Source organism: Betta splendens, chromosome 24 (assembly GCF_900634795.4).
Source record: "Betta splendens chromosome 24, fBetSpl5.4, whole genome shotgun sequence".
NCBI classification, from domain to species: Eukaryota; Metazoa; Chordata; class Actinopteri; order Anabantiformes; family Osphronemidae; genus Betta; species Betta splendens.
The window spans coordinates 10,171,733-10,195,308 of NC_040901.2; the positions used below are offsets into that span (position 1 = coordinate 10,171,733).

Below are 23,576 nucleotides of genomic sequence, written 5' to 3' on the forward strand. Positions count from 1 at the left end.
GACTAAGGCCTGTCCTGAGTTCGGTTCCTAGTAGCTTCCCTTACTGTACATCACCTTCTTTTCTCTTCCCATCTGGGACAGTGACCCTTTGACCTGTGCTTTGTGCTTTCTGTGTAATTTGTTGAGGCCTGTTGACGTGTGAACCAGGTCTTAAACAGACTGTTCTGACCTCCTCTGGGGTCTGTGTGTCTCTCTTTGGGACCCACCAGGTCAGTGAGTGTCCACTTTCAAAGGTTCACCCCATTGTGTTGCTTTCAGTAGTTATATGGGCCAGGGAAGCATCCATGTGGAACCCCAGTCCCATGAACTGCAATTGAGGAGCCTTGTGGAGCTGTCAGGAGGATGAGCGCTGCAGAGAGACTGGTCGGGGATGATTTATGAGCCCCATGCGCTTCTCTGCCTGCTGTCCATACAAACACTCGCTCACACATACACACACACACACACACACACACACACACACACACACTGATGCTGGATCAGGTGACGCCTACACAATGCCAATGCAAGTCTGCAAGTTTTTTTAGGACTGGATGATAGACATGAAAGAGATGTACCTGCTTTTTTTCAGTTCACCTGTACTGTGGCTAAGAGCGACATGAGACGTGTCCATCACATGCTCCGTAGGAATCAGTCAATTAGATCATGGTTCTGTTTTAAAGGGGGGGATTGTTCTGTGGATGCCGACAGCCAGCCTTGTTAATACATGAGCTATAAATGGCTATGAAACAAGCTCAGGGTTTGTGATCTAATCCAAAGCTCACACCAGTTTAATGTTTTATACTGCATCAGTCTTAAACTTAAGCTGCATTGAACTATATAGACACTTTATCACATGTTTGCATATTTGGCTGACTTCCTGGGCTCTTATTCGAGTTAATTAACTATATATGAATAGGAGCTTTTTTGTTTTTATTCCTATATTTTAGTGTAGAACAGCTATGACGCCTCTGTTCCAAACGATTAAATATTATATCTAGTGAGCCATTTTACGTGTTCTCTGCCCTCAGACTGCCAGTCGCCTGTGGCCCTGCAGGTTCTGACCTCGCGCTGTCAGGGCAAGAAGAGCTGCGTGGTCCCAGCCTCCACCAGAGACTTTGGGGATCCGTGCTACGCTGGAACCAGAAAGTACCTCAGCGTCATCTACACCTGTGGTGAGTCCTCACACTTTTAGGGGGGTTCGCTGCCCTGCCACCAGGGGGCGATGCTCACTTTGTGCTCGAGGTATGTGTCCTCTTGTCTTCTGTTTGGACTTGATGCCTTGTATAAATGGGGATGATTGATGAGCTTCCTTTTTTAAACTGGGCTACCTCTCAACTGCGGTGGCTGTAATTAATTAACCACACGCTTGGAGACCTACACGCAAACACACAGACTCACTATCTGGATGCTTTGAGCACCAGGAACTGATCACTCAGCACTGTGGCCTGGAGTCTATCAAGCCCCTCGTGAGGAAGTAGATGGGGATCCAGAAAAGACCTGTTTGAGTTCTGGTTTTATGAGATCAGCACCAGAGTTTATGGCTTCTTTAATGTCTGGTTGTGTGGATTTGCTACACTGTGATTGTCAGATAGTTCTCCAGTAATCCATCTAACCTTTATCTCAGCAACAATAGGCCAGAATACACAGATGTATGGAATCGTTTGTCTCCCATCTCTGTCCGACCTCCCTTATCTGTCACTGATAACGCTCCTAGCAGCTCTGGCGCTGAGTGTTTGTGGAGAAGGGACGGGGCACGAGAGGGCGAGGATGGGGTAAATGTTCGACAGGAGAGGCGGTGGGGGGGCAGTTGTTGACTGTATCAGTGTAGTCCATCTGTTTCTACTGGTTGGAGTTAGGGGATAAAGAGAGGAAAGAACCACAGGCAGCAAAAGCAAATAACGGGCAGCAAATAAAACACAACCCTCGATAGCATGTGGCCAAACTTCACTATCTGAATCATAAGCGTCTTGTTAAAAGCTGTTTAATCATGTGTGATTTAACAAGATTATGTTTGCCTTTAGTATTATAAAACTTTCTGGTGGTAACTGGAAGTGTACACTGCCCTCATGTGGCCATGTCTTGTAATGGCGGTTTTTAAAATTAAACTAAACAAAGTAATGTTATATTTACGCATTAATTAAAGGTAAGAAATGTAGATTAAACCATGTAAAGAAATAGATCACACACTAAAGGATGAATCAATATTTTTTTCCTGCCACATGAAATCTGGCCTGCTTTGATTGCTTGAAGGACCTGCAGCATGAACCCTCCCAAGAACAAAATTATGCAGGAAGTAGTATTTCTTGAGCGTGTCTGCCCAAAGTAGTACGTGTATAAATTAGGCGAGCACACATGCACAGGCACGACTGTATGTTTTATTCACAGAGTGGCCTGGCTGCGCCGCCTGTGATTTATAAAGCCATCCGGCTTCCTCCTCACACGGCCCCGGGGGAGGACTCGCGGCCGCAAATGGCCCGGAACCCGCCATCAGTCTCCCAGCAGATCACACACGCCGGGCACCGCCGCCGCTGTCGGGCTTCGTTAGCGTCCGCTCCCCCGAGGAGGAGGTGCCCGTGGTCGGTTTATAACAGAATGCTCGAGAAATACGGCAGAACGGATGATTGATGGCAGAAACGTCCTTACATCAGTAGTGATGAGATAAACATTTATACAGTGAAACTGAAGCAATGAGCGCCGTCGTCCAAGTTATTCAAAGCCTCCGCTTGGAAATGTTTACCCTCCGTGCAATTGTTGAAGATTGATGAATGAGCCTGCTTGGGGCATTTTCTTCAAAAAGCACGCTTTCCAGGACGGCCCCTTTGAAGTTGCTTCCTCGTAGTATTGTTGCTTCGTCAGGATTCGCCTTGAGCCTTCTGCTTTTCTTTAAACACGTACGATATGTTTTTCATGATGTAAATGTAACTACACCTACATCACGTGTCAAGCCATGTCTTTGGCTTTGCTTGGGTTTCTCCTCTCTTTCTTCCCGTGTCAAAGTGTGGCCTCTTTAACCAGAGGGCTGCTTTTTTCTTTCTGCCCCTGAGAGATATTAAAAGCCCAGCCTTTATATGACATGAGGAGGCCTCGCTGCTAAACGGCCCCTGGAGGCCGCCCGTCAAGCTGGAGTCACAGATTTGAGCTAATCCGTGACGCCGCTCTCTCATGGATTTGCCTAAAACGAGGCTCACGGCCTCCGTTGAACCAGGAAAAGCCTTTTAGTGGGATGAAAGGAAGTAGAAACCCTAAAAAACAAGTGTGATTGATGAGGAGGAAGTTGATTAATTGCGGCACTTATCTGGTCAAACCCTATGCTGGACTATACACCTACTAATGTCTTTTTTAGTTGATTTTAAATGACACTGTAATGATTCCATTCATTATGGATTCACATTATGGAGGGGGGGGGGGTGTATAGTATCACACTGATGCTTGAGGTAGATGTTTGAGGCACACGCTGATGTCTTGTCAGCAGCGGAGACTGTGGGGAAGATGTTTATTTTGGCCCAGTTGTTGAGGAGCTGCTGTGTAGCTGCTGCAGGGCCCCGTCATTAGCCCCTGAACATTTCATCCTATAGCTACAGGCCTGGAGGACTCTCAGTCCCACGCTGTGGCCCTAAATCTTTCATTCCAAAACGCACACTTGAGAAATTATTAAAAGGCCTCGGTTGTTCCGCTGAAAACGAGGCGGTCGTGATTAAAAAGCTGCTGTGCGCATCGTTTTTTTATTTCCTAGAAAGACGTATTGGCGGTTTTGCCCTAGTTCACCGATTATTCCAGCAACTGGGGATTTTTATTATCACCTTGTGTGAAAAGGCTTTCAGGAAACGGGGGCTTGGCGTGGAATCCCGGAGTCGGCGTGTTTGTGCTGTCCTGCTTCCAGCCAAGTGGAAGGAGCGAATCCTTTACTCTGAATATGTTTTGAGTCCAGTGTGTTGCCAGCACCTGCTTGATTCCTTACATTATGTCTCATTATGAACATATCTGATCATTTGACTGCTGCAGGAGTTTCATGGGCCGGTCTTTGACCGGAGCGTGAATTGCATTGCTGCATCAACGCCGTCCGTGTTTTTGCTGATCCAGGAGGCTGCGGCTTCAGTCGGCTGATGAGCGACTTACACTGTCTGCATCGTAAAACGCTTGAATCGCTCCATCCTTCTCCGTGTGTTGTGTGGTCCTACTTTACAAATCCATCAAAAAGCCAGTTGATGTGAAGAAACCTGATTGGAATGAAATGAGTGTGGAACTAGATGTCTGCCTCTTGTCTAATCTGCCGTCCTTGTTTTCCTTCTGTCCACTGTTTCCGGTCTCGCACACGACCGTAGATTAGAGCTCAGAGCTGGGAGTTCCCGTCCATGTGTGAACTCTAGAAACTACTGCTGCAGAGAAAACAATATCCACAACATGCAACGACTGAATGACTGATGCCAGTTAAAGAACATTCTCTTTTAGTTTCAAGCTAAACAGTGTCTTAAATGAAAACAGACAGAGGAATGACAAAGAGGAAACGAGCTGAGTGTGTCACAGCCGGACGCTTTGATTCTCTATCTACAGACTGCTCAGTAAACACAGTGGGAGGCGGCAGGAGGCCGATAACGCAGGTGACGCCATAGGTTACGAGCATGAATAATACGATTGAAGCCATGATGCAGTAAATGCATCATTATGTGACTGGCAAAACAATGTTAGAAATAGGATTTGTATCTACGAATAGATGAAACAGTAACACACACACACACACACACAAACATCTCCCCCCTCGTCCTGCGGTTTGTGCTCGGCCTGTTTTCCCAAATGAGCAACTGCTTCTTTGTTGGTGTGGAAACTGCGAAATAAGCAAAGCTCTGGACAAGAACTCGCTGCCAACTCTGTCGGCTAAACGAGCGAGCGCACGGTGCCGAACGCGACTCTGTGCCCCTTCGTCATCCGTCGTGTGTGTGTGTGTGTGTGTGTGTGTGTGTGTGTGTGTGTGTGTGTGTGTGTGTGTGTGTGTGTTTTCCAGTCTGTGGCTGGTTTCAGTTTCCCCCCGGTGGTGGAGGGAGAGGGAGAACGGGGTAGAGTGTTTTTGTGTGTATTTTTGTACAATGTCCTGTGTGCGTTCGCGGCAGTGCTGGAAGTGGACTTTTGCAATAAACACCAAGTATAGTAAATATCTCAGTGCTGAGAAAAGTACAGTATAAATAACAGAAAACATCAACGTTTACACAAGAGCGTTTGGGAAAACATTCATGTTTTTAACAGCGTCTTGTTATTTTAGAACAGCATAACTTGACTAGACTCAACAGACAGAGAGATCATGAGGATTTATCATCACCAGCATCAGATCAGGATCAGGACCGGGGTGCACGGATCCAGTTTGGTGTGTGGCTCCGCTGACGCAGCCGGAGGCGTCGCCGGGACAGGGGCCGTTCATCATGTGGGGACGTCTTTCCCGACATTCTGCGTTGTCATGGTCCTCGTGTGTGTGTGTGTGTGTGTGTGTGTGTGTGTGTGTGTGTGTGTGTGTGTGTGTGTGTGTGTGTGTGTGTGTGTGTGTGTGTGTGTGTGTGTGTGAGCAGCGTGCTCCGGCTGTTACGCACCACATTCCCTCCTCATCTGGCCTCGAGTCGAGTGAAAGTCTCGCATCGTCCCCCGTCCCTGTCGTGTTCGCTCTCACACAGTCATGCGTGCGCTCGAAGCCCCCTCCTCCTCCCCTCCTCTCATGCCTCCTCCCTCTCTCTCTCTCTCTCTCTCTCGCTCGCTCGCTCTCTCTGACTGCTCACTCACACGGTAATAGGCTTGTATGGGGGGAAGCTCCATGCCCCGCGTCTCTCTCTCTCTCTCTCTCTCTCTCTTTCGCTCGCTCGCTCCCTCACCACCTCGCTCGCCCTCCCGCTCCCTCTCCCGCTGTTACATTCCAGTTGTCTAAAGTCTGGTTTAACTTTCTCTCTGAGAGGTGGAAGGAAAGGGAAGCTGGAAAGAAGAGAGGCAATAGAAAAGCATTCACTTGTTGTTCTATTCAGACACGAAGAAGAAAAGAGATGGGAACTCTGCTTCAACTTCATTTGACTTGAACAGCGAGTCACCAGGAGCATACCTTCTTAAAGGGACGTTCCCCCTTTTTCCCCTTCCTGCTCCTTTTTTCCTTTTTTGGGCCGTTTGGATTCGCGGAGTTTTGTTTTTACGGCAAAGCTTGTCCCAGCTCTCCTGGCGGGACGGACGAGGGGAGGAGGAGGAGGAGGAGGAAGAGGAGGGTGGCGTTTGACAAGAGACACCGACGCACGCAAACACGAGCGAAAGTTCCTGCCTGGATCCGGGAGGGTTTTCCATTCAGCGATGCGTGTGTAAGTGTCCCCTCGTCCTCTGTCTGGACACGCTTCACGTGTGTGTGTGTGTGTGTGTGTGTGTGTGTGTGTGTGTGTGTGTGTGTGTGTGTGTGTGTGTGTGTGTGTGTGTGTGTGTGTGTGTGTGTGTGTGTGTGTGTGTGTGTGTGCTGCAGTCGCTCCTCAGTCGTGATCCTGCTGCTTCCCATCACGGTAACAGTCAATCCTCTGCGTGTGTGGACGGACATTTTCCCTGTGTGGGTCTCACGTGTGGACAGCATCGCCGAGCGAAGCCCTACCTGACACACCCCTTCAGGACGGGGGTTTATTCGCTAATGTGTTCGGACCAGAACAGCCTCTGCTGGAAGCAGGCGCTCACAGTGCAACACGTGCTCCAAAGACGCCTCCAGCTCGCGCTTCTCAGCGTTGTCCATCATGTTTCTTGGTTTCCAGTCTGATCGAAGGCTGGTCTCATAACGTGTCATGCGACCGCCTCCTCCGTGTTTGCGTGTTTGTTCCCAGAGAGGACTGGTTTGAGCCCAACACTCCCAGTGCTCACACACGTCACCCCTCATAAACAGGATAGCGGGCGACTCGCTCCACACAGTGGCTCAGTCAGGACCTGGGTTCTAACGTCCCAAATCCCTTAGGTGTGTGTGTGTGTGTGTGTGCGTGTGTGTGTGCGCGCTCTCTCTCTCTCTCTCTCCTCTCTCTCTCTCTCTCTCTCTCTCTCTCTCTCTCTCTCTCTCTCTCTCTCTCTCTCTCTCCATCCACACCTTCCCTCCAGCTGACGCCTCGCCGGTCGCCGGCCTCCCAAACCACAAGGGACTCTTTGTTTGTAATTTATAAATTAGTGTGTGGTTTGGGTTACGAGAGGAGAGGGCAGGCTTTGGGGGGGCGTTGCGATTTAAAGGCTGTTGCTTGTTATTCCAGATTAGCAGGGTGCAGACGGCGCGAGCGTCTGCGTCTTGTCTCTATTTGCAGCTTCATGTTCAGCGCTGTGTAAATGTTCGCGGGTCCGTCACATGAGGCCGAACGGGCGAAAAGCCAGACCTCCTCCATCAGCGCAGCGGTGGAGCCCTAATCCACCCCCACCCCACGGTGCTCGGGGCGCTCTTTCCGCCGTCCGCTCACTTCCTTCTGCTGGTTTTATTTACTTTGTCTGGTCTAAATGGAACCTGGCGCTCTGCTGCAGCCTCTCCTTTCCAATCCCCTCTCTCTGTTCCTCCTTGATTTGATTTTTATCCCTTTCTTCCGTCTTCTCGGCCCATCGTGCATTCCTAATGGCTTCCACTGTCCGAGCGGGGCTCTTTTCTCTCCGTGCTCCCCCTTCCTTCCCTCCCTGCTTCCGCATTGAGTATTTCTCTCATGACTTAATAAACAGCACTTTGAAATCGACCGGGGGGTCTCCTGATAGGCAAAGCAGATGTGTCGCCCCTCTGGCATTCCTCAGCTCCAGCGTGCAGCTGTTTGCTGGAGCTGTTCTGTGCCTGTGGCCTCCTCCGTGCCATGCAGGCTCAGGCGCTTGTCTCCAGCTCCGCTCCAGGAACCTTCTCTCTTCGTTCTGGGCCAAAACTCTGTAATAAATGGAACTTTAAACAGACAAGTTCTCTCTTCTGTCTGATGTCTGGCCTGTATTGTTGGCTGCACTGTTCCTGAGTAGAGGGGATTGGAGGAGCCCGTAGCTGTGGGGAGTCATTTATCTCCCTGTTAGACTGTTGGGGGTGAGTTCACTGGACCCCGGTGGGTTTCAAAGGTCACTGAGGTGGAGAAATAGCTGAGTTGAATGAAGCATGGGTGGATGCCGAGAAATGGCACCAGGATCCAAAGCTCTTAGGCCTAATTTTTTCTTGTTTATTGTTTTGTGATGCTCAATTAGAGATGGAATGGAGACGCAAGAGTCGTTATGCTGCAGAGCTGTTGGTCTCGTTAGGTGTCACATAGGGGGAAAAAAGTCTATTTGGATTCATGTGTGTGTGTGTGTGTGTGTGTGTGTGTGTGTGTGTGTGTGTGTGTGTGTGTGTGTGTGCGTGTGTGTGTGTGCATGTTTTCCTGGACACGTTGGCCTTAGAAGACCCTTCTCAGCAGTTAATTAAACCGGAGCAGTGCAGCGTAAGTAAAACACCCGCGCTGAGGTGCAGACCAGTTTTATGGGCTCGCGTCACTCTTTTTGCCGAAGGCGTGTGTGTGTTTGCTCTCCTTCCTGTCCGGCGGCGTTCCGTGTAACAGACACATGACGTGTGGAGCAACTGGTATCTGCCAGTAACCGTTCAGAGTGAAATATGGACGTGAAACCAGATTTGTCCTGAGAAACAAGGATCAGTGTGAGGCCAGAAACAAGATTGAGGTACTCGATAAAAAGAGGATTTCGCTGGATAGAATAAAATAGGAGAAACAGTGTAAAGCAGTTAACCAGACTTTAATTTGAACTGCTGCTATCGTATACTTTGAGATTCTTAACATTTCAACCACAAGACAAGAACGATAAACAATAACAGATGCCGAGCTTTACTTCCAGATAAACATGTTTTACGTTGGATGGTTTCTTGTTAGACGTCTGGAGCCCAAACACCCCTCAACCGTCCTCCGTGTCCTCCAATAAAGGTTGAGATGTTTTGCAGCAGGATTACGGGGTGAAAATTTAATGAGCAGCCCAAGACTTTGAAAGTAGGCATCTATGTAAATGCTGCACGTCTGGGGCTCCGCGTACAGTAAACATGTGTTTTGGGTCGTTTACCGCTGCTGTATTGCAGGTTGTAGGAATTAGCGCACGTGCTTAACGATGCCTGAGGTTTCTTTTGAACGAAGCATTAATGACTTGCTCCAGAACATCTGCCGGGATGTAACTGAACATTGACGTTTTAAGAGTTAAATTAGCATTTATTTAAATTTGATTGCCTTTTATGTTGCATTTGATTCAATTTGTTTATCCAGCAACATTCAAATCAATGGAGGAGCCTGACATCAGAGGACGTGACCTTGTTGTGAGATGAGAGCTTCTTCGTGATAAAGATCTGAGGATGGACATTTAGTAAACACGGGAAGCAGCTCCAGTAAAGGTCATAGGTCACGACCTCAAACAGCTGGGGTCAGTCTATTCATCACTGTGGAGGCCAAGGCAATATTGATCTCTTAGTGCTGCTGCCGGGGTCAAAGGTTATCTGTTACCAGCACTCGATTGGTCAATTCAGTTCAAGAAGCAAAGGTGAGGTGTGTGTTTTGGAGGAAGTGCTTGACTACTACATTACTTCACTACTAAGTCCTGCAGATGTAACAGCCTGGGACTTTATGTGACACTATGATTAGTGGTGTTATTATTAAAAACAGCACTATGATAGTGATGTATTTTCCAGAGGGCTTAAAATATATTCACACCAATTGAGATCTGTCTCAAACGCCGTCCTAAATAGCCTGGACCGGTACAGTAGAGCCACGCTGGGCTGTTATTTAAAAATCCCTGTCACTGTGATGTTGAGCCAGAGCCCATTGATCTGCCCTCCCAGCACCACCACAGGCTCGCTCTTCCTCTTTCCCTCCAACTGAGGATGATGGAGGGAGAAAAAGGAGGGAGCGAAACTTTCTCTCTGGCCTTCTGGGGCCTTCTTTTTTGGGCTTTTTTTCCCAGCAGGCCATCTGTTTCCTGCCTGCAACACGACACCAGCGCGTGATTGGGCTGTGCTGCTCGAGGTGTGTGTTCCATTAAACGTGGATGATTCGCTGCTATGCTATATTGTTGGGGTGTGTTCGATGATAGAGGTGTGTGAACCGTTCAGACAGAAATCCCTGACTGTTTTCAAAGCGTTGGGTCTCTGAGCTTGGAGAGGGCCCGGCTCTATCTTGGCTTTTCTCCACTAATAACTGTAATGGAGCTGGCTGGACGAGTCTGGATGAGTCTCACTCTCGTTTCATACTAAGCAGAAGAATCGATAAACTAGACTGTGACCGTCGGTCGTCCAGACGTTGCCACCGGGCTCCATGTTCGCGTCTCCTCTTTCCGTCCTCTGAGCCCGGCCGGTGGGGGTCCCTCTGCCCTCTGCTCCTGCCAGGACGTTTGTTTTTCAATCGGCGTGCGTAATGACGTTCGCCAGCTAGAGTGGAGCCAGACCTCCGGGCTGTGTTTGCTTAGCGAGGCCACGCTGGGTCCAGGCCTTGGTGGGTCTGGGTACGGTCGGTGCCAGACCGGACTGGTTCAGTGTTCTGCTCCATGTTGTTAGGGAGTAGACTTAAATCAATGTGTAGCCGTACATAATAAATAAACGCATAATTCAATGTCATTTGAATTATTTGTGTCAAAGCAGCATCTGCACCAACCGTGCGTCACTTCTTACTTCTAACTCCTTTAACAGCGCTTTAAAGAGCCAACGGCCGCTAAGTGTTGCACGCGTGGTATACGTCAGAGATGAGGTTTCTGCTGGTCTAATAAAACAAGTGTGAGTGTTACTGTGGCAGTCGCCCTATAAAGGTCAGCGCTGATGAAACCGTGGGTGGTCCCCGACCTCCCAAAGTCGTAGCCTTCGCTCTGACCTGATTCTGAATATTCAGCATGTCCTGCTCGACTGCACTGAACGGCCGTCGGAGCCAAGTCTATGAGACAAACACGGCGGGTTGAGGCGATAAAGCCGCTGCCCTTTATTATGGCCAGGTGTGAAGTGTGCGCGTGAGCTCCAGAGGGGCCTTTCCGGCAGAAAGGCGGTGGTTAGCTCATCCTGGACAGCACATGGCATTAGGACGGCGGTTTGTAAGTCGGTCGTTATCTAATCCCAGCCGCGTGTTTCGCGCCGCGGGGCCGTTGATGCGTCCCAGGCGCTGCAGCCACCGGCAGCAGGTGTTTATTTTAAAGACGGCTGTAAACGTGTCTGTCTGGCTGCTCCTCCGCTCTTAACCCCCCCGGGGGGGTAAAGTGGAAGGAGGGGGGGGGGGGGGGGCGCATCCGCATCTGCTGTGGCTCAAGCTAATTTCAAGGCCACCTCCGAGTCGCCGCGGGCAGAAGAAGAAACACGGAGTGAGACGAGCTGCTGGGAGGATGGAAGTGGAAGTGGAGTTATATCATCGGCTGCGAAAGGAGCATCTGGGTTGTAGACGTTTAAAGGACCAGAGTTCTGATCAGGTTTAGGGTTAGACGGAAAGCATTATGTCAATGAGCCCCCCAGAGTCCCACCGAAGAACAATATCGGTATTCAGTGCTCCCACAGGCTCAGAAACCCAAACCTACCAGGAACTGTTTAGAGGTTCTTTTCCCTTTTTCCTCCCCTCCCCTTTTTCCCTTGATCACAAACAGCTGCTCAGCGTAGCCTGCGATAGCATCCGCCTACCCGTCTATTTTGGGGGTTGCTTCTAATAATAGACTATTGTCAAACATCCACTCAAACGGGACGAGTTCCGTCCAGTGTAGACTACGACTGCTGGAAACCAGTTGTACTGGTCCAAAGCAAAGGTTGCGAAATGCCCAACACCGGCTGAGGGGGGTGCGTTTGCAGCGATGGTGACAGGTCGACTCGGGCCTCGCTGTCATTACCTCCGTCCACATTCGAGCGCCGATCTGCTCCAGCGTTCCGTCAACACGCGGCCGAGAACCTGCCTCCCCCACAAAGACACCTTGTGCCCGCGCCTCTCAATTAGCCCCGGTGGGAGGTGTGTTTTATCAAAGAGCCTGATTCAGCACACGAGCTGCTGACCTCGGTGAACCTCGTGGAGATTACTGGTCGGGAGCGAGGGCGACGCAGAGGCCGGACAAAACCCCTTCACCCGTTCGTCAAGTCTTTGGATGAATCCATCCACAGCCAAGGTTCACTCCAACATCTGAACACGCCGGGCTAATTTTAGCTAATCGCGGCTTATCTTTCAGCAGAGCACCATTCAAAGCGCAGGTCCCAGTAGACGCAAACGCGGCCAAGTGTTGATTTTATGAAGCGCGTGAACAGTTGGCTTCGGTAAAGATAGCGCCATTGTTTGGATCGGCCTCGGACATGTGCTGGAACACGCTCGCTATCTGTATTTCTGGCATGGACGTGTCCCAACGGCAGCGACACATGGCCGCCTCCGTCATCCCACGGCCCCAGCAGCTCGCTGGCCACGTCCCATTACCTCATGACTCTGACATGAAGGAGTGAGTTTAGGCGGGCGGCTCGGTTTGGTGATTCAGCGACGGCCGCATCCCCGCTGATCCGGTCGTGCGTCAGATAACAATGAGGCAGTGCTGACACGGACTTCTCCCACGTCTCCACGTGAAAATGCAAACATTAGGGCTTTTAATAGACATGAAAACATTCTGCTACCGTCATGAATGCACCAAAACACATGGGACAGACGCTCATCTGCTCAATACGTCCTCTGGAAGTGATCAGTACTGTCTGTGGGGGGTCCGAGGGGGAAGCGCCACCACTGAGTGATTTTTCTCACTAATCGTCGTGACCCCACGCTGTCAGAAGAGCATCTATTTCCGCCTCCGCATCCATGTTAATGACAGCGCACGGGTGGAGTATGAGGCGCGTTGAAGCGGCCAAAACAGCTGGGATTCTGGGATATCTGGCTGATGGTTGCGGGGAAGTGAGAGCGAGCCCGTGTGTGTGTGTGTGTGTGTGTGTGTGTGTGTGTGTGTGTGTGTGTGTGTGTGTGTGTGTGTGTGTGTGTGTGTGTGAGAGCATGCATCTCTCAACAGAGCAATGTGTGTTACCCATTAGAGTCAATCTGCAGCTGAATGTGGGCCAGGGGGCTCCGCTGTTCCGCTCAAGAATTCATCCCCGACCCTCAGCCGCTGCAAAGACATCACACAGTCAACTAATTAAAAATACCGTGTAAGCACAAGTGCCCCCCCCCCCCTCCATGCTGGCTTTGCTAATGACTGGCTCCTGCTGACCCTGCACACATCCACTACAACTGGATGAACTGGTTTCTACTGATTTCTGAGCCAAAAGGCTAAAGTGAACTTTTTCCTGCATATAACTACAGTCTTATCCATATATTGAATGCAGACGCACGCACACACACACACACACACACAAAAGCCGGCATCTCCACTCGACCAGCGGAGGAGCTGCCTTTGTGTGTGTCTATCAGGCGAATGTTTGGCCTTAGACAGCACTTTAATACTGCAGATTATGGAGGCGCTGATTGGAACCAGACGCTTGTGCTCCGACTTACAAGCGCACGCATACCAGCACCTTATTTCATTGCACCTCTTTAAATCGCTGTATTGCATGTTGGCTTTTAGGCGCCTTTGGTATTGAGCCCGCAGCTACGAGCAGCTCAGGACATCTCAACCAGGCCGGGGCCAGTTTACATTTCATTTTTGACTTGATTTGCTCAGTATGAAGAGCCCTGACCCCTAAATATTCCAGCCCCAGCAGCCACTTTCCCTCCTGCTTACAGAGACCAAACTCCGTTCAAACCAGGCCCGGGTCTGATCTCACCTTAGATTTAGCCAGGTTTAATATTTCATTATATCCCCTCCGGCTTACGGGGCTTTGTCCGAGCACAGTTCTGCATGGGTCAGCACATGCACGCCGAGCCAAAGCCGGGCTCTGCCAGTGTAAACACGGGCCATTGTTACGGCCGCAGTTTTTTCCCGCGCCGCGTCTTCGCTCCCTGCGGCGCCGGCCCGGGTCCCACGTAATGGAGTTATATTAAGAAACGCGGGGACTCGTTTGCCCGGCATTTATGAGAGCGTGTCATTATAACGCAGGCTGCAGAGTGTGATTTATGCGCTGGCTTTCTCTCCCTTGCAGCTCTTTCTCTGTTTTACTGCGCCGTTTTATGCCGCTTGGCCTCTTTACGTGCGGTCTGCGGCCGTTTCGCTTCCAAATTTCAGCTTTCGGACAATTATTTTTAGACGAGCGGCGGGCAGCTTCGCCAGCGCAGCGGAGCCCGTGGAAGACGCTGGTGAGAACGCGCTGTTTGGATGCGGGGCTGCCGCGGTGTTAAGCGTGCCGGGCTCCGTGCACGTGCACGAGCACGTTCATGTCTCAATTATAAGTGGAGAAAAATGGTGGCGTCTCTCCGCTTTGACCCTGAGCCACATGTGCAGCTAATTAGGGCCAATCAGAGGGCTGTAGTCAGGGCGTGGCGAGGCGACGGTGGCAGCGTGGCAGCGGGGGAGTTTAAGGCCCGTGATTAGTGTGTCAGCCTGATGATGAAGGACGGGGGGGGGGCAGGTCCTCTGTGATTGTGAGGCTTTTCTCACCACTTTGTGTTGAAATATGATATCAGATTATCGGTCTTGCACTTATTTACATGAGCGACTGCTGAGGTTTGATTTTTAAATGTAAGGAGCTTTTACAGTAATAAATATGCATTTTGGTGGCGCTTTTCAACATTTGTAGCATGATCAGTCCACCAATATGTTCTGTTCATCCCTAGCACAAACTTTTAAATGTTAGAAGTTGGGTGTTTTTCATCAGTAGCTGCGACTGGAAAAAATGCGTAATGTGTCCGGGCCAGGGCCCATTCACAGTGGTATCCAGTGGAGGGGCTCTGTGTGGGGTTCGCTGCGCTCCTTCCTGCGCTTTGATTGACTTTTGGAACGCATCCAAAGCCTGTCTCTGGAAATTTGATCAGTGTTTTTATACACTGGCATTTAAACAATCGGCCCATTTTAACCACATGTCACATGTTACAATTTTACTATTTGTGCTACTGATGTCAGCAAAACCAGATGCGGACTTTTCCTTTTCTTTTTTTGTTTTTTGTTTTTTTTTTGCGTCGTTGTTTCTCGAGCAGAGAAATGTCCGACGGCAGGTCGGACCGGCGCTCGTCCGCCGAACTATAAATCAGCGCTGATCGGAGGGGGCGGACAAACGCGGTGACCGGAGCGCGGCCCGGCCTCCGAAGCCGCATGTGAGCAGGCAGGAATGTTTAGCCCACTGCATTGTGGGTTTGTGTCTGGAGGAAAGGGAGCAGACTCCCTGACTCGCAGGACAGTGTGAGGCCGGGGAACGAGGTGGGGGCCGCTGTGAGGTCACGAGGAGTGTGTGAATCACGGTTGGTGCTTAAATGAAATGTCTAATAGATGGAGATAACACGTTATGTCAGCGAGGCCACAAAATGACTTAACTTTAAATAATATTTATTGTTATTATTATTCATCTTTGTTCGCTCTCTCTCCTCCTCCTTCTGTGTTTCCTGAAGTTCCAAAGAAGTTGCTTCCGGATCAGGACAGCGGGCCGTCGGTGTTCTCCGCACCACCCAGCGTCCATGACCCCAACATAGTGGGAGACAGCCCCGTCAGGAGACCCGACAGCGTCCCGGGTGAGTGAAGCATCAGCTCGCGCGCCCTCTGACACGCGCTCGGCGTCCGGCGGCGAGCGTTTAGCGCCAAACAGCCCCGTTTACATGTATGTCGCTGTGAAGCCGCACGCGTTCAGCTGTTTCCATACCCTATGTATTTTAGCGGAACCGCTGGTTTGGACCACGCATGATCACTGGTCTTGCTTTCCAAGAACCAGCAATTGCACCTTTAGAGCTCGCGACCGCAGTTTAAATCAGTCTTTAAGCGTCAAACTGCCGCGGAGGGAGCGAGGGGAAAGATGAAGCGAGACGATGAGACAGGAAGAGGACGCCTGTGAGGAGGGAAGAGGGATGCTAGCGCGTGTGCTAACTGCTCTATTCATCAGGAGGCTACGTTGGTTGGACGTTAGGTGACGTGTGCAGCACTGCAGGGGGTCCAGGTGGAAGCATTTACCTCCTCCGGTCTAAACTGCGTTCATCACACACACCTCAGCGCCGGCGCAATTAGAGGTCACCTCTGTGCCCCATGCTTTACCATCTCTCCCTCACTTACAGTTGGTGCTGTGATCCGTGTTGTTTAATACATCATATCTTTTTGATCGGACAACGCGTTTCTTTGTTTTTCCTGCCAATCTCTTACTCGTGGAGGCGACTGAAAGATGCTGTGCAGTGATAAAAATGGGAGGAAACAGTCGTTCCCATCCATAAATAGATTGTTTTCTGAGCGGTGGGGGGTGGGGGGGGGGTCTGAGTTGTACGAGTGATACCCATGTGGCGTTTGTGTGTCAGCGGATGTGGTGCTGTCTTCAGTGTGTGTGATGCATCTCTTTCCAGAGACGTGTGTGACTCAGCCGCCTCAGTGCTGGAGTCACAGCAGACACAGTTTAACGCGGCTTAGCTGTTCGTGATCTGACTGGACATGGTCTCCACATGCTCGGGTGTCAGCGTTTACTCATGTTCCAGCGAACACCAACCTTTCAAAGCCGTGGTTTTTCTAAAGAAAGGACCTGGTACGTGACGTTGGGTTTGTGCCGTTGCACTGAACGCTGCTGCTCTGCTCCACTTCTGCAGACAAGAAGGTGGTTAGAGAGACGAACCCCGAGGAGGAGAAGACCTCAGGGACTGGGAGAGAGGGGGGAGAGAGTCGGCTGCGACCCAGAGGCATGAACCCCGTCATCAACGCCACGTCTGGAAGCAGCATGGCCTTCATCAGCAACGCACTGGCAGCCTACACATACATCTCAGGTAGGGTGACGTTCACATAATCCCATGTCACATCTCATTTAAGGAGCCTTAAACAGCACTGGACCCTAAAGTTGTTGGTTGTTGTGCCGTGCGACATGCGGGTGCCTCGCTGTTATTTGGGTGAAACTCCCTTGTTTCCTGGAGCTGAAAGGAAATAGGCAAAGGTACATGTGGCCACAGGAATGCAGATGGGCTGAGATAAAACACACACACACACACACACACACACACACACGCACACACACACACACAGTTAGTCACCTGCTCCAGCCAGCTGAGAGCTTGGCTGTTTGGGTTATTTCCATTTTCATTGCCTCCCACTCTGTGACTCAAACAAACGGTTCATACTTAGCAAAATGATAAAATAAACAGAATATATTATACGTCGGCTGAGGTCCTTGTTAGCACTTTCATCGGTCCTCATGACATGTTCTGGTCTTTAAAAAAAAGGTTCTCATGAAGTAAAAGCCTCAGCAAAAACTGATAAATACTGAGCTGTTGTTTTATTCCGGGGGTAAAGTTGAGGCAGGAGGTTGAAGCTAGAAATGAGTTTGTGGATGTAGATGCAAAAAGGCTCCTACTGAGAGGTGGGAAATGTAGAATCTGTGACACAGTGTAACTTAAACCAGGCAAGTGAGTCACGAGTCTGGTGTTCATTACCGTGCATGAGCTGTCAAGTGAATTATACCAAATTATGCTCAGAACAGGTCATCAGTTAGGAAAATCCAATTAAGCATTTGATATGTTTTCTAATCTCAGAAACCTAAAACATTCTCATTGTGTCTTTATGGCAGACCACCCGGAAAGGGCCGCGCTCTTCTTCGTCTGCGGCGTGTGCCTGGGCCTCTTCCTCACCCTCTTCGCCCTGGTGGTCCAGATCTCCTGCCGCACCGACTGCCGGCCCCGCCAGCGGCCCCCGGCCAAGAAGCGGGCGCACGCCGCCGACTCGTCCTCCGACTCCAGCGACTCGGACTCGGACTGGGACACCACCTCGGACCTGTCGGCGCGGCGGCACAGGCGCTTCGAGCGCACGCTCAACATGAACGTGTTCACGTCGGCGGAGGAGCTGGAGCGGGCGCAGAGGCTGGAGGAACGGGAGAGGATCATCCGAGAGATCTGGATGAATGGCCAGCCGGACATCCCCGGGACGCGCAGCCTCAATCGCTATTACTGACAACTGACACAGGCTTTTATTGGCTTGTGTTGCATTAGACGGGGAAACGAGCAAGCAAACATGCACCAGCATCCGTGGGGTCTCTCTGACTCTGAGAACACTGGAGGGTTTTGCAGATTTCCCCCTGTGCTGCTTTGCATATTCCTCTGGGTCTCATAAGCTATACCCCATTCACTAACAGAATAAGCTCCCCCTCTGCGTAGTGAACTCACCTGGTTCTGCCGGAAACAAGGGGTGAAAGGTCACGGCGCCTTGCCCATGACCTCGACGGGCCTTTTTGAAGTGGGGATTTATGGGTTAGCTGCTTTAGACACACACACCCTGCAACAGACTGAAGGACCAAGGCCTCAGATGGCTCTGGTTTATATACGGGACCCAGCAGCTGCAGAAGACTGTGACACTTGGAGCTTGGAGCCGAGTGACCTCCAGAATCCCAGGGTGGAACTAAAGTGTGCTCCTGAGACAAATTAAGACGATCCTTCCACAGTGAATAACCATGCTGCCTTTTGAACTTCATAACACCAAAAGATATTTGGAGAGTTCATCTCAACCCTCATGAAATCTATTTTATAATATTTAATAGTTTATTGATGTTGTGTATTTCTTTCTCAATATGGTTTATTATGAGATATTTTTATACTTCGGCGAAGGTTGTCTGGCACCTCAGGGATGCAATCCTAGTGTTTCTGTGTTGGGTTGACGTATTTGCTTCCTTAAAAGGGGCTCAGCCCACTGAAACAGCTTTGTCACCAGAAAAGAATTAGAAATATCATATGAAGAGCCTCCAAGAGGTTGTAGTGATTTAACCTTATTTTTGATACAGTGTGTTGAAAAGCGCAGTGCCTTCGATGTGAACAAGCGTGCAGCTGGTGTATCGCTCAGTAACTGCTCGAATAATTTACGAATTGAAAACCCCTTAAACTGACAGAATCACATCCAGTAAGTTTTCCCTTTCACCGTTACTGTTGCTTTACATGGAGCATAAACCCAGTATGTCTCTGTCAAACTTTGCACTTGCTATCTCACCAGATGTAACTTAAAATGATAAAATTATGTCAATTTTGTACAAGTGAATTTGCTACAAATTATGTTCATAGGAAACGCCGCTGCTCATTGCGTGAAGAAGGAACCTGGACTGCAAATGATATTTGCAGTGAACATGAAAGCTTTGTCTTTTGTTATGCTGTTGCCAGTTTAATAGTATAAGCTATTGTGAATTGAGTTCAGTGGATTCAAATAGAAATATTTAAAGTTTTCATAAAAAGCTTGGGACTTACTGTTTAAGTATTTTTTTTTCATCCACATAAATACTGCCCCTTGTCGATTTTATAAATGTGCCAGTAGCAGGTAAAATGAGACCAAAATATTGAGACTCCTGTGCTTGGAATAAAGTATGTTCACAATACCTTGTGTCGTTCTTTTTTAAAAAAATATTGCACATTTCTGTCTGAAATGAAGGTTTCCATTTCGTTTCCAAAGTTCAAATGTGCTTGTACTGTATGTGCACTTCTATGCTGTGGATGCACTGCCTTGCATCACTGTCATGTACTAATGATTTAAAAACTTCAACTATAGAAAAATAACATAAATCAATAGACACTAGGTGATCATGCGCTTACTACTTACTGCGTTGATGAAATCCAGGGGTCTACTGTTTATATTTACTGGCGTTGCTCGCCCCCTGGTGGCAGACGTAGCGCTCTGCAGTTCGTGTAACAAGTTGTTTAAAAGATACACTACGATAACTATTTATAACTTGAGGGCAATATAATTTTATGTAACGATGTAAAATACTAACTGTTGTACATGTAATCAACTATGCAGAACTTTACAGAATAAATTGCAATATAATATTTTTTATTATTAGCAGTAATGGTTGTCTACCGATCTACATTCAAAATGTAATGCCTATAGGTTTGAGGGGTTTTTTTTATTTAAAGTTGATGTTATTTATTAGTTAATTTCATATGTGGGTTCGGGGGGGGGGGTCGATTCGTTTCCATGGATACCATAAACTTGCCAGTGGAGTGTCTTGAAGCTTCACACGCCAACATAACCCAGCTCGGTAAATGCACGTATATCGAAAATAATAATATTTCAAGTTTACAGAAAATACTGAACTACTGAGAATGTCCTGGAACTGGAGCAGCCACGGGTTACCGTTTTTACCTGGATACACTTTTCGGGATACAACGGTAAGAAAATGCTAGTTGGCTAACTAGCAACTAGTTGCTAGTTTAGTCAGTTAAAACAAGAGGAACTAACTAGCTAACATTAGCTGCGTGTTCATAACTAAGGTATGGTTTGCCTCCGATGTGTTTGCTAGTTTATCGATAACTACACGTCACGTGACACTCTTGCGTCACTTTAGCAGCTGAATTGAAAAGCTGCGTGTTTGTCGCGGCACTTTGCCTCATTCTCACCTTGTTTATCTGTTCCGTTCGTGGTGGTTTCGACGTCGTGCCTCTGCAGAAGTCCGCGTTCCACCGTCCCCAAACGCTGGACTACAGGAACGGCTACGCTCTGCCCCGGCGCCCCGCCGTGGGCATCGGACGGGACCCTCTCCTGTCGGAGGAGCTGATCCAGCAGGAGCTCCGTGAGTTGGGTGCGGAGCTCCCAGACCTCACGTACGGTTCCTCTGACAAGGACCTGACTGAAGACTTCATCCCAGCTCACGTGGCCCTTGACAAGAAGGTGCAGCATCACCTCGAGGTGTGAGATTAGTATTTGATGTGGGGGATTTCACCAGTGGGTGTCTCGTCCTGCAGGTGCTGCGCTTCTATGCGTACTTTCAAGAGGACATCTTGCATTCCCCAGAGGAGATGTACCGCGTTCGCCCTGTGGTCATTTACTACTACCTGGAAGATGACAGCATGTGCATCATTGAGCCGGAGGTGGAAAACTCCGGAATACCACAGGGGAAGCGGATCAAACGGCAGCGTCTGCCCAAGAATGACCTTGGAGAGTGCTACACGTGGAAAGATCTCAACCTTGGGATGGACTTGGAGGTGTATGGGGTCAAGTACCACGTCACACAGTGTGACGTTTTTACAAAGGTAAAACACTCACCTATGCGCTTGCATTATAGACGTGTGTGATAGTGATACATGTGTAGGTAACACAAAATATGGACACAAGAGGTTTGTTATTATAAATATACTTCTGTCTCCTCTAATTTACTCCATGCAGGAATTTATGGAAAGTGAGGGCATAGTTTTGAATGACCCTGAGCTCATGCCAGAGGATCCGTACAGCAAACTCCGCAAAAAACCTCAGTCTTGCTTTACAACACCCTCCGAATCGGACTGCATGCACCAGTTTCTCACCATGGACCGCAAGGTAAGGGAGGTTGCCTCTGTTCCAAACTGTGGGCAACGGTAGCGTAGGCAGCATGAATTTCTGTCTGTGTAGCATACATATCTTTTTGCACAGCAGTTCTAGCTTCAGGCTTTCGTTCAGGTGCTCCGTTTCTTCGCCCTGTGGGATGACAGTGACTGTCTGTACGGAGATACCAAGCCTGTCACCATCCAGTATTACCTGGTGGACGACACCGTGGAGGTGAGGGAGGTCCATGAACCCAACAGTGGCCGGGATCCGTTCCCCATCCTGATGCGCAGGCAGAGGCTGGCCAAGACATTCAAACCAGGTCAGCAGAAATTTGAGGAAAGTGCAAAATCTATTCAAAGGCATGAATAATTAAAACATGAAATTTTATCTGACAAACTGAAGAGCTCTTAAAAATTGATTTAAAAAACAAGCAGAGATATTTTTATTTACTTACCTCTTGTTTCTCAGTCACTTTTCCCAGCTGTGTGCTTGAAGTCACAAAACATGAAGTGGATGAATACTATTCACCCAAAGACTTCCAGGTGGGTCAGACAATGACGCTGCTTGGCCGCCGCTTCCTGCTGTATGACTGCGATAACTTCACTAAAGAGTATTTCCAGAGATACCACCCTGACATAGAGATGAAACCCAGTGAGGTACCGAAGAAGGCGGACACACAGCAGGGCCAGAGGAAGAAGGTAAAAACATCAAGTCCTTTACTTTCTCTTATTATTTGAAAATGGTTTCATATTTGTTACCATCACACATAAGCATTGTTTGTGTCAACAGGAGATTCCTCCTCACAATGGTTTTGGTTCACTTGAAGATACTCTTCAGAATTGTTTGCATTTGATTCCTACGCCTCCTAAAAAGAATGTGTTAAAAATGTTGGAGAATGACCACAAAGTGCTGCGCTACAGTGCCATGCTGGTGAGTTGTGGATGTATTTTTAGCTTAACATACTGCTACTGGTGAGTTTATGCTTGAAACCAATGACAACAGAGTGTTTATGCTTAAGCTGCTCTGTCTTTCTGACATTCTAGGATTCCCCAAATCCTGAAGATGAAGGCCGCCGTTTCATACTGTCCTACTTCCTGTCAAATGACATGATCAGTATTTTTGAAAAGCCCTCTCGTAACTCGGGCATCATCGGTGGCAAGTTCCTGGAAAAGACACGCATCCCAAAGCCAAACTCCACCGTGGAAAATCCGGAGTTCTACTCACCTGCAGACTTTGCTATTGGAGCCACTGTGGAAGGTAATTTACCAGCCTGACTATTGATGTGTTACCATCACCTCATTCCCAAAGGGTGTTAACTGTGGTGTGAAGCTAATGCTTTAATCTGTGGTTTCAGTCTTCAGTCATCGTTTTGTTCTGACTGACGCTGACCAGTATGTGCTCAAACACCTGGAGGCCAACTCCAGCCAGATTCCTTCTAGCACACTGGAGTCCCTGCGTCAGAAGCTGGGCCTAGAGACGGAAAGGATCCACACAGGTGACCTGCAGGACTCTTAATTGGTATCAGCGATTTCACCCTCCAATTAAAGTTATTAATACTAAAAAACTGATGTACAGATTACAACAATTTATTCTTGCTGTTTTATCAGGTAATGAACTAACAGAATCATCGTGATGTCAGGTTTGCTTCCAAAATGAATCTAACAGTAATAGAATGAACCAAACTGTGTTTGAATGTTTCTAAACATAAAATAAAATTAACCTGCTATAAAAAAGGAGATATTTTTACTAACCTCAAAGCCTCCATTTAGGTGCATTATAAAAGAACAGTGGAAGTCAACTGAAGTGTATTTGATGCTCCATGTATGTGTCCTTATTTACAGTATGATTATGTAAAAAGGTACATTAGGAATATATAAACATTAGGAGTCCACACCTCATTTCAGAAAATTGCATTATTTAATAAAGTAATTAACAAAAAAAATTAAGAGACAAAATGGAATGGCATGCGGTAATATCCAACATACATACTTAATACACTTCTGTTATGTGACCAGTGAAAAATGTAGGACTTTAGACAGATGTAAATCAAGGGGAAGAGCCTGAATCCCTTTGACGTGATAGAGGGATAACGTTAAGGCCAGGATACAGTAAGCTCATATCATCAGTAACACTTTTCTGCTCCAATGGACCAGACTAAAAACAAACAAAGCCGGCTCAACATCAGACGACACTAAAACCAATACAGTACTTATGAGGATATGCATTAACACATTCAATAGTGACACAGAAACGTGTCATATACTGTTTTCATTTAATATTGTAATCATTCTGCATACAATGGTGCTTCTTAGGATGGGACAGGCTGC

General features: G+C 48.5%; 2 protein-coding genes across 4 annotated transcripts in view; both read left to right on the forward strand.

The window, feature by feature from the left end:
• LOC114849582 (protein eva-1 homolog A) overlaps positions 1-19,327 on the forward strand; it is a 32,021-nt gene extending 12,694 nt beyond the window's left edge. The window contains exons 5-8 of one of the 2 annotated variants that reach the window (XM_029141167.3): positions 1,011-1,154; positions 15,405-15,524; positions 16,575-16,748; positions 17,543-19,327. In XM_029141167.3, coding sequence (XP_028997000.1) covers positions 1,011-1,154; positions 15,405-15,524; positions 16,575-16,748; positions 17,543-17,922 — 818 coding nt within the window. In that variant the 3' untranslated portion in view covers positions 17,923-19,327. Of the gene's footprint in view, positions 1-1,010; positions 1,155-6,287; positions 6,303-15,404; positions 15,525-16,574; positions 16,749-17,542 lie in introns of those variants that run through there. The other variant, XM_029141168.3, reaches the window with a different exon arrangement.
• A 583-nt stretch (positions 19,328-19,910) lies between these two features.
• Positions 19,911-23,482, forward strand: efhc1 (EF-hand domain (C-terminal) containing 1). 2 transcript variants are annotated; one of them, XM_029140912.3, is made up of 10 exons: positions 19,911-20,117; positions 20,395-20,616; positions 20,691-20,978; positions 21,112-21,261; positions 21,382-21,568; positions 21,718-21,947; positions 22,039-22,179; positions 22,293-22,506; positions 22,604-22,767; positions 22,857-23,482. In XM_029140912.3, exons 1-9 carry the CDS (start codon positions 20,052-20,054, stop codon positions 22,762-22,764), a joined length of 1,659 nt encoding a protein of 552 aa, XP_028996745.1. In that variant the 5' UTR covers positions 19,911-20,051; the 3' UTR covers positions 22,765-22,767; positions 22,857-23,482. The 2 variants fall into 2 exon arrangements, with proteins under 2 accessions (XP_028996745.1, XP_028996743.1); XM_029140910.3 differs by having other exon boundaries at positions 22,604-22,744.
• The last annotated feature ends 94 nt before the right edge of the window (positions 23,483-23,576 follow it).

Bases quoted from the DNA above. Each gene is read 5' to 3' on its own strand.
- efhc1 (XM_029140910.3), top strand. From the start codon at position 20,052: ATGTCCTGGAACTGGAGCAGCCACGGGTTACCGTTTTTACCTGGATAC. The intron at 20,118-20,394 runs GTAAGAAAATGC...GTGCCTCTGCAG, and splicing joins ACACTTTTCGGGATACAACG to AAGTCCGCGTTCCACCGTCC. The intron at 22,507-22,603 runs GTAATTTACCAG...CTGTGGTTTCAG, and splicing joins TATTGGAGCCACTGTGGAAG to TCTTCAGTCATCGTTTTGTT.